The 16,529-nt window shown below is 46.3% G+C and overlaps 1 protein-coding gene across 1 annotated transcript in view; it reads right to left on the minus strand.

The window, feature by feature from the left end:
* The window catches only part of LOC310871826 (transmembrane protein 132D-like), a gene marked incomplete at its 3' end in the record, with an annotated part of 194,895 nt that extends 178,681 nt beyond the window's left edge, over positions 1-16,214 (minus strand). The window contains exon 1 of the mRNA XM_083783462.1: positions 16,001-16,214. Within this exon, the coding sequence (XP_083639588.1) occupies positions 16,001-16,091 (91 nt within the window). The 5' untranslated portion in view covers positions 16,092-16,214. The remainder of the gene's footprint in view (positions 1-16,000) is intronic.
* Between the last annotated feature and the right edge of the window lie 315 nt (positions 16,215-16,529).

Genomic DNA, 16,529 nt, shown 5'->3' on the forward strand with positions numbered 1-16,529 from the left:
AAGAGTAAATGCAATCCTCTGTGTTGACGTTAAAACTCTGAGAGTGCACACATGGAACCTGAAGGCCGACTTCATAGTTCGCAGACATCACCAGATGCACACACTTGTTTTTCTTTCTAAATTGTTATCCCATGATTTTGCAGTGTCAATTATCTAATGTAATCCTGGGCGCTACACTTCCTCTGCCAACCTCTCTTCTCTTATGGGGGTCTATGGGATATCTTTTCAAATGGGGGTCTGTGGGCTAATTAGTGTCAATTTGGGGGTACTTGACAAGACATGAAAAAGTATGAGAATCATTGTAAACTACTGAGAACACCAAGTGATGAGCTCTACGCCATCAGCGCTTTTTATTGGGGAGTTTTTTTTATGTCAGAGCCTGTCATGTCTATACAAACGGTGAGTGTCTCAATGACCTAAAATTTTTAAATAGTTCCACTGAAAATGTTACGGAGAGGGACTCATATATAATATAGTATACAGTACCATGTACACATATAGTATACATATAGTATATATATATATATATATATATATATATATATATATATATATATATATATATATATACACTATACTATATATATACTATGTATTTCATACTCGTATATAGTCTTGAATTAGTATAACTTGGTGCAACCCCAACATAGAAAGCACACGCAGGCCAGACAGCAGGACGCGAGCCGAGGGACCATCGGAGAGAGAGCGGAGCTTATTGCACAGAGCGCTGCGTAGAGAGCGCGTAGAGCAGGGAGGGTTAGCTGCACACACTCCCCGATTCCCACTACCCCACCCATACACACACACACACACACACACACACACACACACACACACACACCCACAGGGGGGCGAGCGTGAGGCCCGAGCTGGAGCGTGTGGTAGAACATGTTGTTGAAGGGGCGCCCGAGCCACTGGGAGCTTTGTAAATATGGGGGAAATCTCCAATGTAAAGCGAGGCCTACAGGCTGAGTGCTTGGCAAAAAATTAAATGCTAAATCTCTGTATCGCGTCACCCCTCCAACCCCCCTCCCCCTCCACCCCCTTTCTCTCTCCACTGCCTCTACTAAGCCCCCCCTTGGCCGCCCTTTGTTGACACAATCTGTGCTCTCTCTCTCTCTCTCTCTCTCTCACACTACTTGCATCTCTCACACTTTGTTCCCCTCTCTCGCCCTTCATCCCATGTTTCTCACAGGGCCCGTCTCGACCGTGGCCTGACTCGGTCTTTCATCTCTCTCTCTCTCCCCCTCTCCCTCTCCCCCTCTCTCTCTCTCTCTCTCTCTCTCTCACTCTCTCTCTAATGCCATCAAGTGTGTGCTGCAGCCCTGAGCCAAGTTGCAAAGCCCTCATCCCCTGTGTCACGCGCACACACACACACAGGCACACACACACACACACACACACACACACAGTCACACACACACCCCTGGTGTTATACAGAAACACAAAAATCTCTCTCATGCACGCGCGCGCGCGCACACACACACACAGTCACACACACAAACACCCCTGGTGTTATACAGAAACACAAAAATCTCTCTCATGCACGCGCGCACACACACACACAGTCACACACACAAACACCCCTGGTGTTATACAGAAACACAAAAATCTCTCTCATGCGCGCCCGCACACGCACACACACACACACACAAACACACACACACACACGCCTGTACAATGCCAGTGTCCCCACTGTGTTGAAGCAGCACATTGCATTAAGTCCATTAGCGTCCAAATGGCAGCGGTATATATAATAAGAAGCCACGCTGCTCGTCAACGAGCCGCGTAGCGTCTACAGCAGCAGACAGTCGTCAAGACGGCCCGGACACAGCTGGCTCTGTTCAACGCTTCAAACACTGCAGCAACAACAACAACAACACTTAATAATGTCAAGCGCTCCTGTCAGGGGTCTGCGGGGGGGGCAAGCAAAAGTATATGAATACTGCAATGCAGAAAGAAATATACACTGTCACAACAAGTTAAAGTCCCTGCGGCATACTAGCGTCATGTTCAGGGGGTGTACTTGTACATCAAGCTGCCTCACGCTACAGAAACAGGATAGGCTCCTGCCCTGTGGACCTCAAGGCTACTTACTTGCAAGTAAAAGTCCCCGCGACCCGACTACGGATAAGCGGTTGAAGATGGACGAATGGATGGAAGTAAAAAAAGTCCCAAATTCAACATTCACGCGAGTAAAAGTACAAAGGTATTGGCATCTAAAAGTACCCATTCTGACCCGAGATCAGATTCATACGAGGTTTCCACTGGACACACACTGGTCTGATTAACCCATTCTGACCTGAGATCAGATTCTAAAAATGTCAGTCGTTCTTCGATTTTTCAACAAATAGACAGACCTACAAGCTCGTATCGCGCCACTCGGTGGCGCGATATGAGCTTGTAGATCTGCTATTTTTAATAGCTAAAGCACGACATGATGCTAACACCAAAATGGGTTCCCGTTCAGAATGGGTTAAAGTGTAGAAGTAGCAGAATGTGGAGAAAGTTGTCATATGTATAAAAACATTTGAAATAGCAGATCTACAAGTTCAAGTGTGGTTAATGTATGTTATAGTAATATAAATATCCAAATCTAAAAAATAACTATAGTAGCTATAACATTTTCCAAATATTTGCCTCAGTACAGTACAGTACTTGACTTTGTACTTTACACTAGAGATGTCCCGATACTGTATCGGGAAAAAGTATCGGATCTATCGATTTTTCACATCGGGTCATATCGGTATAGGTGAATATGCCAGTCTAATCACTGATCCGACACGGGGGTAAGGGGGTTGACACTAAGGCAGGTAAATAAAATGTTGGGACATGTAGAGTTTGCTTTGGAGTTGCCCAAACTGCAAGTGCACATTTGAGTGAGGAGAGTGCTATGAACACAACACCAGATATATAGCTATAAAACACAACATGAAATCACGACACTGGTATCGGAATTCGGTATCGGTTAACACAGAAACACGGGATCGGATCGGAAGCGAAAAAAGTGTATCGGGACATCCCTACTTTACACCACTGCCACCCACCCAGTCCTAGTGCTCATGTAAGCCAGTGAGGGACACAAAATGGAAAGCACATTCCATTTGGTTCCATTTGCGCCACCTCTCTGGCCAACGCTGAAGCCGCCAAACTCTACTGGCCGAGGCTGGAACTGCAGGCGGGCGTGTATGTATAGCACGGGTTTAACCCATTCTGACATGAGATCAGATTCATACGAGGTTTCCACTGGGACACACACTGGTCTGATTAACCCATTCTGACCTGAGATCAGATTTAAAAAAATGTCAGTCGTTCTTCGATTTTTCAAAAATAGCAGACCTACAAGCTCGTAGCGCGCCACTCGGTGGCGCGCTACGAGCTTGTAGATCTGCTATTTTTCAATAGCTAAAGCATAACATGATGCTAACACCAAAATGGGTTCCCGTTCAGAATGGGTTAACACAGAGCGCTCGTTAGCACTTTGGCATTTTGGATACCAAATGTTGGCGTCATCATTTCCCATGCAGTCCTTACCATACTTTCTGAAAAATGCACTCTCTCTCCCTCCTGGTTTCAGTCATACACACACAGCAATATAACAGGATATTTGGGGTCATTTTTATGTAGTCTTATGTAGTTTTGTGAGCACGCCAGACAGTTTTTTGTTTTTTTTTCAGTTGCTTGATGGTTCTGTATTTAGATATTTGATATTCATCTTATCTTCCTATATACAAACCCATTGTAACTTCAAACTCTCATTTAACCATGATGGATTCACCGAAAACACCCGTCCTTGGTTCGGGTGACCGATAGTGTCCTCCTAATGCACGAATGGGCCGCGTTTTTTTCAATATAACTACAAATAAATGAAAATAATCACAGCACTCGTGTGAAGAAGTGAGGGGCGCTCTTATCATCATACACCACAGCTGGACCGATCCTTGAGGAGGTTCCCAACTTCCCACAGCTAAATGAATGACCGTTAGGAACCAAACTGGACCGTGAAACTCTCGGGAGTTGAAACTCGGTCACAGTTAAATTAACACAGAGAAACGTATAGCGTTTTCCAATGGGTTGCCATGTTGGCGTCTAATGCATATCAAACTGCAGGCTCCTTGACAATAACAGGGTTTGAGACGCGCTCTCTCACGCAATGGGCCCTGATGATCACACTGCAGAGTGCACACACACACACACACACACACACACACACACACACACACACACACAAAGCGGACCGTTTGACAGGGCTAAATGATTTGGGGAAAGTGAGTCTAAGGGATGTTTCGCTCTGCCAACACCTTCTTCCTCTCTCTCCCTCTCTCTCTCCCTCTCTCCCTCTCTCCTCTCTCCCTCTCTCTCTCTCTCTCTCTCTCTCTCCCTCTCTCCTACTCCGGTTTCCACATCTGAAATCAATTTGGCCGAGAGAGATGAAAGTTTTCAATTTCATTAGGTTGATCAAATGGCACCGCTGTTAACAGGCATGGTAATAGAAAATCATTTAGGCAGAGGAGTGCCGCGCGATCTCTCTGAGGACTGGTTAAGAACTCTACACGAGAAAGAGGGGGGGGGGGGGCAGAGAGGAGAGAGATAAAGGAGAACGGGAAGGTGAGAGAGAGAGAGAGAGAGAGAGAGAGAGAGAGAGAGAGAGAGAGGATTGTTTCTCAACATACAGCATATAAACCTCAACAATGTTTTTTTACAAAATTGCTTTATTTTTGGGGTAAGTCCATATTCAGTAAATGTAAATGTTACCGATAATGTGTGTCGACGTTAGCTAAAACTCACAGTATCGTTAAAAAAAACCCCTCTCGTCAGGCAAAAATCTGATTTTGAAACGCAGCCAATTTAAGGAGCTATATTTCTTTAAAGCATATTAAATCCAGCCCATGAACCCCTGTAAGAGTAATATAGCGTAATTGTGGATTTTAAAGCCTTGCAGAGTGTTCTCCCCCCCCCCCCCTCCTCCCCCCGACCGTTTCGACATGAATGGCAATGGATTATGTTTAAAAAGGGTATTCAGTCACGCTGAAGAGGCGCTGATCACGGCTAAGGGTGCTGAACACACCACTTCACCTTAGGTGTAGGGCGCTGGGGGAGGGGCTGGGGCGCTCCGATTCCCCAACCTTAACCGCTTTAACTAATTTGCCGCCAAGAGTGCCATCTGGTGGCCAAATTGTTTACTCCAGGATCGGCACCGTTTACTTCAATGTTAAAACCATCGTATTTTCAAAGGCGATTCTCTCGGGAACGGAGACACAGGAAGTAAATTATCACTATATATACCATGTCGCGCAAATGTTATTAAATTCACCCAAAACATTCATTTTTGTAATGAGCCGCAAATCAAGCTCTATTTAATCAAAAAGCCTGAAGAAGAATCGGAGATATTACGATTATAAAAACTGCATTCCCATAGACAGCATAAGCCAGCGGAATTTTCACTTCCCTATTTATTTTTTTATTGCACCAGAACCAGTGTTACGAGCGTGTACAGAACAGAACCAGTGTTACGAGCGTGTACAGAACAGAGTTGTGAACCGTAATCAATTCATATTAAAAAACAAGTCCAAAGCCGATCTCGGCGACGAGGGCATTTGGGGCGTTTGGTTCTCCGCTGCGTCCCAAATAAATCGCCCGCCTCTCGTCGACAATGAACTAGCAAGGGAGCGTCAAGTGGCTTCCCGTGTGAAAAGGCCTTATAATTGAGAGATAGAGGGAAGCAAAGTGATGAAGGGCTACGGAGAGAGAAAGAGATGTTCAAATTATTCCATCAGAGGGTAACACGGCTGATTCCAGTGTCGTGAATTGGCCTACATTGCATAAAGATATAAAGCATGTCGTGTCAGCCACATAACAGAGACTGCCATTTCCACAGGCCGACAACGGTGCCAGCAGCGATGCAGTAAAGCACCATTTAGAACACTGGAGCACAACGGTGCCAAAAACAACCGATCTACAATGTGACGTGTTGTTAGCTTGCAGATCAGCCCCGTTTCTTTGGCAAGCGACAGCTAAAATAAAATAACTTAAATGATTCTGGCCTGGAGGGCCCAGGGCAGGGCATGAATTTCACGGGTGCCATGAACGCCGTGGCCACCTTCGTTTGGCCTTATGCCCCTCATAAAATGATGTGGCCTGAAGGCCACATCATAAAATGATGTGGCCTGAAGCCACAGTGGTCTCCATGCCCCCCAGCTGATTGCTCCTATATGCTTCTGTCCTGCCAGTGTGTGTGTGTGTGTGTGTTGTGTGTGTGTGTGTGTGTGTGTGTGCGCCCCAGGTTATTTGTATATTGTTGAGATTTCGAGCCCTGGTGTGAAATCCACTGGAAAACGAAGCCATTTAACTAATTAAGACATAAGCTGAGGCCAATTCTAAAATCGGTTTTCTGAAGAAAAAAAACTGACTGTTGCTATTTCAGCGGTTCTCAAACTGTCGAGGACCTCCAAAATTAAATGCATAATTTGGCTGCCGACCCCCATCTCGAAATATTTTGTGAGGTTATGGTTAAGGTTTAGGATTAGGAATAGTGTTTGTGAGGTTAATGTTAGGGTTAGGTTTAGGCATATAGTTTTAGTGAATTACCGGTAACCCTAACCCTATACACTCTCAGAGTTACACACCCGTACGGGGCCATTTGGAACCCAGGGACACTTTGAGACACACTGGTGTAGCAGAGTTAGTGAGCCAACATGCACAATAGCAGCACTCTGACTCCGTTTTGACCAAAACATCAAAGAACCTTAATTAGTACATCATCGGTAACACCTGCGATGCAAGTATTGGAAGAGGCCCGAGTCCGTTCCAAAATGGCCGCCGGGCCTAGAGCCCATTGTAAACTCGTCCTCGTGTGACATGAAATGCCGTAAAGCTGGGACCACACTGGCGCTCCTCATCAAATCACGGTGCGCATCATCAACGCCAAGAAGCAGTGGGGGAAATGGCGAGCAGCTGGCATCGCCAGAAAGAGGTCAAATTCATCCATCTGGTCCACGGGACGCCAAACCGTATACAGCAGGTTTACGGCTCCCCACCCCCCGCCCGACTTCTCACCCCCAGTCCAGTGAAGGCAGGACATTCGGGTATGAGAAATCAATCCGAAAAATAAATCAAAGCACTAAACTAACTATAAAACAATGGTGAATCAAAGCACTAAACTAACTATAAAACAATGGTGAGCAGATCTCGGAGCTAACAATGCACCGCATCGCAACATAACGCACTGCACTGCAGAGTGTGAATTGAGTTTTAGTAGGGTGCCAATGTTTCCTCGCCAATGCCAGCAATGTTTAGAAGCCAGGAAGGGGTAGAGAACAAAACAACATTCTATCTTTCTCTCCCTGGCGAGGGAATTAGTTTTTTCTTTCTCGTTATTAATATTATTACTTTTTTAGGTGCACGGAGAGAAAAAGAGGTAGGGATGGAGAAATAAAATGAAATATGGACCAATACCAAAGGAGAGGTTGAGAGCGTAATGAGAGAGCGAGCGAGAGAGAATAAAGAGATGGGGACTGTGAAAATTGAAAATGGACAGAGAGAGTCTACTGGTGAGTCATTATCACATTAAGATACCATCACCCTCATTAACCCATACACATGTGTCCTCTCCCCCCTTTCCCCTCTCCCTCCCTCTCTCTACACAACTGAAGCTAATCTGAGGAGAAGTGTGTCGCTGATTAGCGCATCCTTAAATGTCTTGCAACATGACATATAGACCCAGCCAGCAGAGAGAGACTCATCAAAATAATCTGAGGGAAGATTTGCTAAGATTTGCAAGTAATAGAACACAGCCTACAGTACACACACACACACACACACAACACACACACACCACACACACACACACACACACACACACACACACCCACACACACACACACACACAACACACACACACACACACACACACACACACACACACACACACACACACACACACACACACACACACACCACACACACACACACACACACACACACACACACACACACACACACACACACACACACACGCCATGCTAAAACGTCTAGATGGTTAACCTAAATTCCACTAGGATATGGGACACTTCTAAAAAGGCATGTTTTCCCAGTGTCCATTCAGAATGCTGTAACACAATAGTAATGCGAGTTTACAGTAAGTCTCAGAGTACAACAATTGCATGCATGCGTGCGTGCGTGTGTGCAGAGAGCCCAGATGCAAACAGGATCACAGTGGCTGGCATAGATAGTTTGATGTCTTACAGAGAAAATGGACCACGTTACCAGCAGTGTCCCAAATTTGACATGCCGTCCCCAGTCAGCTGCTTTAACGTCCTACATTTGTCCCCAAATACGACTGATTAAAGCCCAATTTATCCTCTCTTGCATCATGCCGTGTCCGGCACCAAAAAAAAACAGCAGATTTACAAGCTCAAACACGTCGCAGCGTGACACGTTGTGAGCTTGTGAATCTGGTAATGTCTTTTATTTTATTTTGCATTTGATTTATTTTATTTTTAGGGGTGAGGGCACAACGATGGCACAGAACTAAGTATAAATCATCCTTTACCTACGCATGCACGTGCGCACACACACGCACGCTCAACACGCAAACACACTCTCCTCAATTTAGGTTATCAAGGAGGCTGTGTGTCCGCGTCTGAGTCAGTTTAATCGTCAAGAGGTATCTGCAATATCTGAAGCCAGCGTTTCCGGATGCCAGTTTGGCCTGGAACTCTCAGGCAGAGACACAGAGAGGCCTGGAACTCTCAGGCAGAGACACAGAGAGGCCTGGAGCTCTCAGGCAGAGACACCGAGAGGCCTGGAGCTCTCAGGCAGAGACACCGAGAGGCCTGGAGCTCTCAGGCAGAGACACCGAGAGGCCTGGAGCTCTCAGGCAGAGACACAGAGAGGCCTGGAGCTCTCAGGCAGAGACACCGAGAGGCCTGGAGCTCTCAGGCGAGAGACACCGAGAGGCCTGGAGCTCTCAGGCAGAGACACCGAGAGGCCTGGAGCTCTCAGGCAGAGACACCGAGAGGCCTGGAGCTCTCAGGCAGAGACACAGAGAGGCCTGGAGCTCTCAGGCAGAGACACCGAGAGGCCTGGAGCTCTCAGGCAGAGACACAGAGAGGCCTGGAGCTCTCAGGCAGAGACACCGAGAGGCCTGGAGCTCTCAGGCAGAGACACCGAGAGGCCTGGAGCTCTCAGGCAGAGACACCGAGAGGCCTGGAGCTCTCAGGCAGAGACACCGAGAGGCCTGGAGCTCTCAGGCAGAGACACCGAGAGGCATACTAAAAAAGATACTGGAACTCTCAGGCAGAGACACCAAGAGGCATACAAAAAAATCACACCAGTGTGAACCAAGTGGTGCAACTCCCGTCTATTGGTTCTCTGTATCGTTCCAATTTGTATCATTCCAATTTCTTCTCTGTATCGTTCCAATTTCTTCTCTGTATCGTTTGCGTCCAGCAGGTGGCAGCCATGTCACATACTTCTCTCGTTCCAATTTCACGCACGCACACCACTCGTGCTCACACAGGTACACAGGTACATCACAAACAGGTACACAGCTACACGGACATTGCATGCTGGATGTAGAAGTGGTTGCACCACTTAAAAAGAAAGAAAAGAAAAAAAAATCACTCTTGTCTGACTGTGTAAAAACAACAGACTGGGAGGCTCAACCACCCAGCTGGTTTTGATCCAGTTAACCACGTCCTTGTTGTTAAAAAGGGAAAAAAAGCCTCTGCAGCCAACGACATGCACGTACTGCACGCCCACGACTGTACTCGTCTGTCCTCCAATAGCGGCCTCTGCGCAAAGACACACACACACACACAATAATAATGTTTCATTTTTCACTCATTATGGGCATAAATGGTGTCACATGCATGGTGTGGTGGTGACAAGACAGCCCAGAATGTACGACAGCGAGGCATGGGCACGAGAACAAAACAAAGTGCTGGTGTAACAAAGTGCTGGTGTAACAAAGTGCTGGTGTAAATGCATCCAGGTTAAAGATTGGCTCTAACTGAAGCCCCCCAATCCCATCCATACCCCCCCCCCCCCCACACACACACACACACACACACACACACACACACCACCACCACCACCACACACACACACACACACACAGTACTATAAGCTCTCCCTTTCATTTTCAGGACCAGAGTTGAGAACCGATAATAAAACCAAAATATGAACCCAAGCATTATTATAAGGCATAAGCACTCAGAGAAAAGTGCAGAGGACAGAGAGGAGGGGACAGACCCCTGCCACACTTTCAATGAGGTATAAAAAGGTTTAAGTGGTTAAAAAAAGAGCACACCGAACCTTGTTGACCCTTGTCACTCCTACATGACAGCGACACCATGGTACGATACAGCCTAAAAGAAGGCTTATGAAGGTTAATGCTATTCTCTCTCTCTCTCTCTCTTCAAATGTGAGAAAAAGGCCTCAGTGTGCGTTTCTGTGGCATGTCCTTCCTGGCTTCCTCTCTTCTTCTTCTCCTCCTCCCCCCCCCCCCCCCCCCCCCCTCCCTGTCGGTAAATGTTAGAGTTCACATTCTCCATCTCAAAAACGTCTCACTTCCCATCTAGAGTCCTCCGCTGCTGGCAGTCTAAAAAAAACAGTGTGTGCATGCGTACGTGCATGTGGGGGCGCTAGGTCACAATTATTACATAATCGCCAAATTGCAATTATTTGAGATAATCACAATTAATTCTTGCATTAATCGTCATAATCGTCAAAGAAAAATCTTATTTAAAAAAAAAAGAAAATGTGGAAAGTTCAAAACACGTCACAATGCCACACGTTTTGAGCCTGTCTGTAATTTCCAGAAATTAATTATAAAGTAATTAAATGTGTGTTATTTGTTTGCGGAGTCTGCAAGCCAAACAGAAATGTAATTTTGATTCGTAATGTTTCAACAATGTCAATTAACGGCAGAAAGACAATTGCTATTCGCAATTATTTGGGCGACAATTAACCGTGAAGTAACATTTCATGATTGTGACAGGCAGCCCTCATGTGGGCACGTGCGTGAATCATGCACGTCATTGCAAACTAACCAATCTTCTGTTGGTTAGTTTAGACTTTAGAGTATAGACCACAGAAGTTAGAGTGCACGCACACACACACACACACACACACAGACACTTTGAAAGGTGAAGCTTAACCGAGGAAAGGAAGCATTATCATACTGCATGTAACCAAGTCAGACAAGCACAGAAGGACACCGCTTCTTTATCCCATTCTGACCGGGAACCCATTTTGGTGTTAGCATCATGTTATGCTTTAGCTATTGAAAAATAGCAGATCTACAAGCTCATAGCGCGCCACCGAGTGGCGCGCTACGAGCTTGTAGGTCTGCTATTTTTGAAAAATCGAAGAACGACTTGACATTTTTAGAATCTGATCTCAGGTCAGAATGGGTTAATCAGACCAGTTTGTGTCCAGTGGAAACCTCGTATGAATCTGATCTCAGGTCAGAATGTATATATACACACACTCTCCCAAACATGGGAGCTCTGTATCAAAGAAAACTGAGTCCTCACTCCTCACAGGAACAGGAAATGTTTCATTTTCAACCTGACAGCCCACAGGAGGCTTTTCCTCCCCGGTTGGGGGAGGGGCTAGAAGGAGGCGGGTCGCCATGCAGTGAGGTATAGGGAGCGCTCCGCTGTGTCCATTGTACTGTAGTCTGTGTCTTATAGCGGCTTTGCAACGGTCGACGCTGCAACCCGCTCGCTCGGTGGCGTCTCTTGTGGCTCAAGTTCGCCCCTCCGCCACGGTCTAAAACTGTAGGGCCGAAAGTCCCGCCCACCCAAGGAAGGAAATCTATAGTTTGCCGCGTGACAGAAACTGAGGCATTTAGAGGAAGTAACTATATGAACTGAATTTAGTGAAGTGTTCGCTTGAAGGATTTGGGTCCGTATATTTTAAGTGGTGCAACCACTCCAAAGAACAGCAATGTCTGTGTTCACCTATGTGTTCACCTATGTGACCATGAGCACCAGTACAGTATATGACTATGAGTACCAGTAGGGGCGCTGTTGTGCCAGAAACAGAGAGAGAGACAGATAGTATTAGTGCTGCACTGTTGCCTGCTAATGAGAGAGAGAGAGAGAGAGAGAGAGAGAGAGAGGAGAGATGGGGGGGGGGGGGGGATGGAGGGGAGTCGCACCACTCAGTTCACACGGGTGTGATCTTTTAGTTTCATGCATTTTTTCCAGTGCTTTACATATAAAGCAGAGGCAGAGAGGAGAGGAGAGGAGAGGAGAGGAGAGGACTTGTGTTCGGCTGACATCGCTCCTTTATCCACTCAGCCGTTCATCACACACAGCTGTTCAGGAGCAATCAGGCCGTTCCCGTTTATTCCGCACGCGCGCACAAACACACACACACACACACACACACACACACACACACACGTTCCGCCACACACACTCGGCATACCACGGCACTCGATCTGCTCTAGGGCGGGTGCAACGGAACAGCTAATTAAAACTCACAAACTCACAAACGCATGCCACGCTCGCGCACTCATGTGTGCGTACGTGCGCGCACGGACGACGTGCTGATCATGTTGCCATACAGTACATTCAAAACCAACGCACACAATGCTCAAACGTATTAAGACAACGATTCTGCCATGCATTATGTTCCTTTATAGGAATCCATTTGTTATAATCAAATGCCACTGTGTATATATAGGGCATACTTCCTAGGCTACAGCAGTTGTGGTATAGCCACGCCATGTGTGATTTCTGGTCTAGAGGGGCGGGTGCCCGGAAGAAATAAAGCGGTGGATCCTATTGGTTCTCCGATCTGAGCACCCGCCCCCTTCCTCCCCTCCCCCGGTAGAAAACAGTGGAGAACACAAATTTGGAGCGGCGCGCCTCTGCACTGTTATTGGTTAGCAGAATACAAGGAAGTGGGCTTCCTATAATCTTTTAATGCGTCTCCCCCTTAGAGTGTATATGAATAGAGAGGGCACCCGAGTTCTCCTTCCATCCACTTGCATTAAGTTGCTCAAAAGCGCATGAGGCGATTTCACTCCTCCTTCCGGGTAGGAACAGAGTGCATTCTGGGATGGATTTGCCCCAAACACATGAACGCGCTGCCGCTGACTATCACTGCACGCGTTCACGTATGAAACAGCGTTCACGTGTCATCGTGAACGTGCACAATGATAGTCAACGGACCAGTGCGTTCATGTGTTTTGGCCCACGCTGCAATACCAAATTCGGCCACTATGTCCATTTCGCCTCAGGGTTTCCTCCGGGTGCCGTCTCTATTCATATATACTCTAAGGTCTCCCCAGGCTCGTCTTTCTGAGCCGAATGCGAACTCAAATAAAGGCCTGGGCACCGAGGTTATACAGCTCAAATAAAGGCCTGGGCACCGAGGCTATACAGCTTAAATAAAGGCCTGGGCACCGAGGCTATACAGCTCAAATAAAGGCCTGGGCACCGAGGCTATACAGCTGTGCTGATGATGCCGGGTTTCACTTCTCAGAGCCAGAAATATATACAAAAGCAGCATACACGGTTTGAAATGACACATTCTTACTTCTCAGGTTGACATGAAACAGATTGTAATGATTCACAATATAGGCCTGTATACGTCTGTCTATAATGTATACAGTATATCCATCTAAAAAAAACCTGCACTATCCACATGTTTCACACAGATTTGCTAAATACTTTGCTAAATACTAAATAGTTACTGTATCGATTTTAAATAATGAACCAATATTGTCCATCAACCATGTATCGTGGTTGATGTATCGTATCGCTGTTAAAATGTATCGTTACAGGGCTATACTATCGATCATAGAGGAGGAATTTCTGGATCAAACAGGATGTGGAGGCAAACAGAATAGGTGTGTGAAACAGAAAATGTCAAATTCATGCCATGCAGACAAGTCCAAGTCCGGTCTTTGCCTCGGACACATGTTTGTGTCTGTGTATGGACATGTTGGTGATCCCTGGCTTCATAACATCACAATATGGACATGTATACTGACCCCTGACTTCATAACATCACAATATGGACATGTTGGTGACCCCTGGCTTCATAACATCACAATATGGGCATGTTGGTGACCCCTGGCTTCATAACATCACAATATGGACATGTTGGTGACCCATGGCTTCATAACATCACAATATGGACATGTTGGTGACCCCTGGCTTCATAACATCACAATATGGACATGTTGGTGACCCCTGGCTTCATAACATCACAATATGGGCATGTTGGTGACCCCTGGCTTCATAACATCACAATATGGGCATGTTGGTGACCCCTGGCTTCATAACATCACAATATGGACATGTTGGTGACCCCTGGCTTCATAACATCACAATATGGACATGTTGTTGACCCCTGGCTTCATAACATCACAATATGGACATGTTGGTGACCCCTGGCTTCATAACATCACAATATGGACATGTTGGTGACCCCTGGCTTCATAACATCACAATATGGACATGTTGGTGACCCCTGGCTTCATAACATCACAATATGGACATGTTGGTGACCCCTGGCTTCATAACATCACAATATGGGCATGTTGGTGACCCCTGGCTTCATAACATCACAATATGGACATGTTGGTGACCCCTGGCTTCATAACATCACAATATGGACATGTTGGTGACCCCTGGCTTCATAACATCACAATATGGGCATGTTGGTGACCCCTGGCTTCATAACATCACAATATGGGCATGTTGGTGACCCCTGACTTCATAACATCACAATATGGACATGTTGGTGACCCCTGGCTTCATAACATCACAATATGGGCATGTTGGTGACCCCTGGCTTCATAACATCACAATATGGACATGTTGGTGACCCCTGGCTTCATAACATCACAATATGGGCATGTTGGTGACCCCTGGCTTCATAACATCACAATATGGACATGTTGGTGACCCCTGGCTTCATAACATCACAATATGGACATGTTGGTGACCCCTGGCTTCATAACATCACAATATGGACATGTTGGTGACCCCTGGCTTCATAACATCACAATATGGAATGGAATTCAGTTCCCAAGTGGATTCCTCGTGACTCGCGTCAGTGCAACCACACACTTGCAATTTCCCAGAATTGCACCTTTCTATAGTTGTGTATTATATTCAGAAATTAAGCCCATAATAGCCTATACATACTCCCGACCTCACGTCGATTGCCACAGACTGACACATGTCACACGTAGGCCTATAATGCAGCCTCTTATAAATTCCACAAAGGATTAAATTAACATTTTATCTATCATGGACTGGGATGAGGGGCCTTGATCTTGGATCCGTTTAATCTGTACATTCTTATTCCAGCCGGGCATTACTGACACTGTGTGACACACACACACACACACACACACACACACACACACACACACACACACACACACATCTCTCATTTGACGCCGGGGCTCATGTCAACCAGTTGTTATTCCGCTCACACCTCGCGCACGCACACTCCCGTGACACAACACACACGCACATGCAAAGTGTCAAGGTGAATATTTTCGGATCGATCGCCGCCCATTAGGACGAAAAAGTAAAAAAATATATAATTTCATTAGACCAACCTGCACTCCGCACAGTGAAATGTGATTTAATAAGAGAAGACAAACACGCGTCACAAAAACGTGAGACATATCAGACCAGCGGGGCTGCTATATATCCCCCAGAAAACACCAAAAGAACCAAGGCTAAAACCAATGGCAGAAATTCAATATAAAACAATCCAGGGGACGTGAAATGCACACTGAATCCTCTATAGTAAAAAGAAGGGGGGAAAACGGGAAGGAATTAGCTTAACAAGCTGCAGGCAATTTTAATGAGTGAGTGAGTGAGCCTAAAAACCGACAGTTTAACGACTTAACCGTCTTAAACAGGCGCGCTCTTTAGTCCAACAGACTACAGAGAAAGACGAAAGCAAAATAAAGACGAAATAACTTTGATGATCAGCACAGCAGGTTCTTTCTTACCTTTCCACAGAGACACCAACAGCAGAGTTTTCCAAAGACTAAATCCCACCAGCGGCGCGTCTAGCAGTCTCCAAATCCGCCTCGGTTCCATGATATCCCTTCCTCCAGCCTCGTTTAAAACAAAAGAAGAAAAATAAATCTGTTCACCCAGACAAGGACCGATCCTTTTCTTTATAGTTGCTTTGATTTTGGTGTCGGCGGAACCACCTTAACCACTGCCTGGCTTCAGTCGTCTCATTTTGACTGCGCTGAGTTCATGACGGCATCGGCCATATTTCGTGACAATAAAAACAGTTTTGGAGTGGTAAAAAAGAAGTGAAATGAAGAATTCCCTCCGGGAGAGTCAAGAGGATCGAGCGCCGATACAAAAAAGCAAATCCCGGTGCCGTGGCGTTGGGGGTGCTACGTTTAAAATCCCGTGTGTGTGTGTGTGTGTGTGTGTGTGTGTGTGTGTGTGTGTGGTCTAGTCTGTGGCGCTTGCCTTTCCGCTCTCCACGGGAGAACCGGGGGAGCACGGGTTCCACTGACT

This window comes from Protomyctophum parallelum (genome assembly GCF_964188405.1).
Source record: "Protomyctophum parallelum genome assembly, chromosome: 15".
Classification (NCBI taxonomy): Eukaryota; Metazoa; Chordata; class Actinopteri; order Myctophiformes; family Myctophidae; genus Protomyctophum; species Protomyctophum parallelum.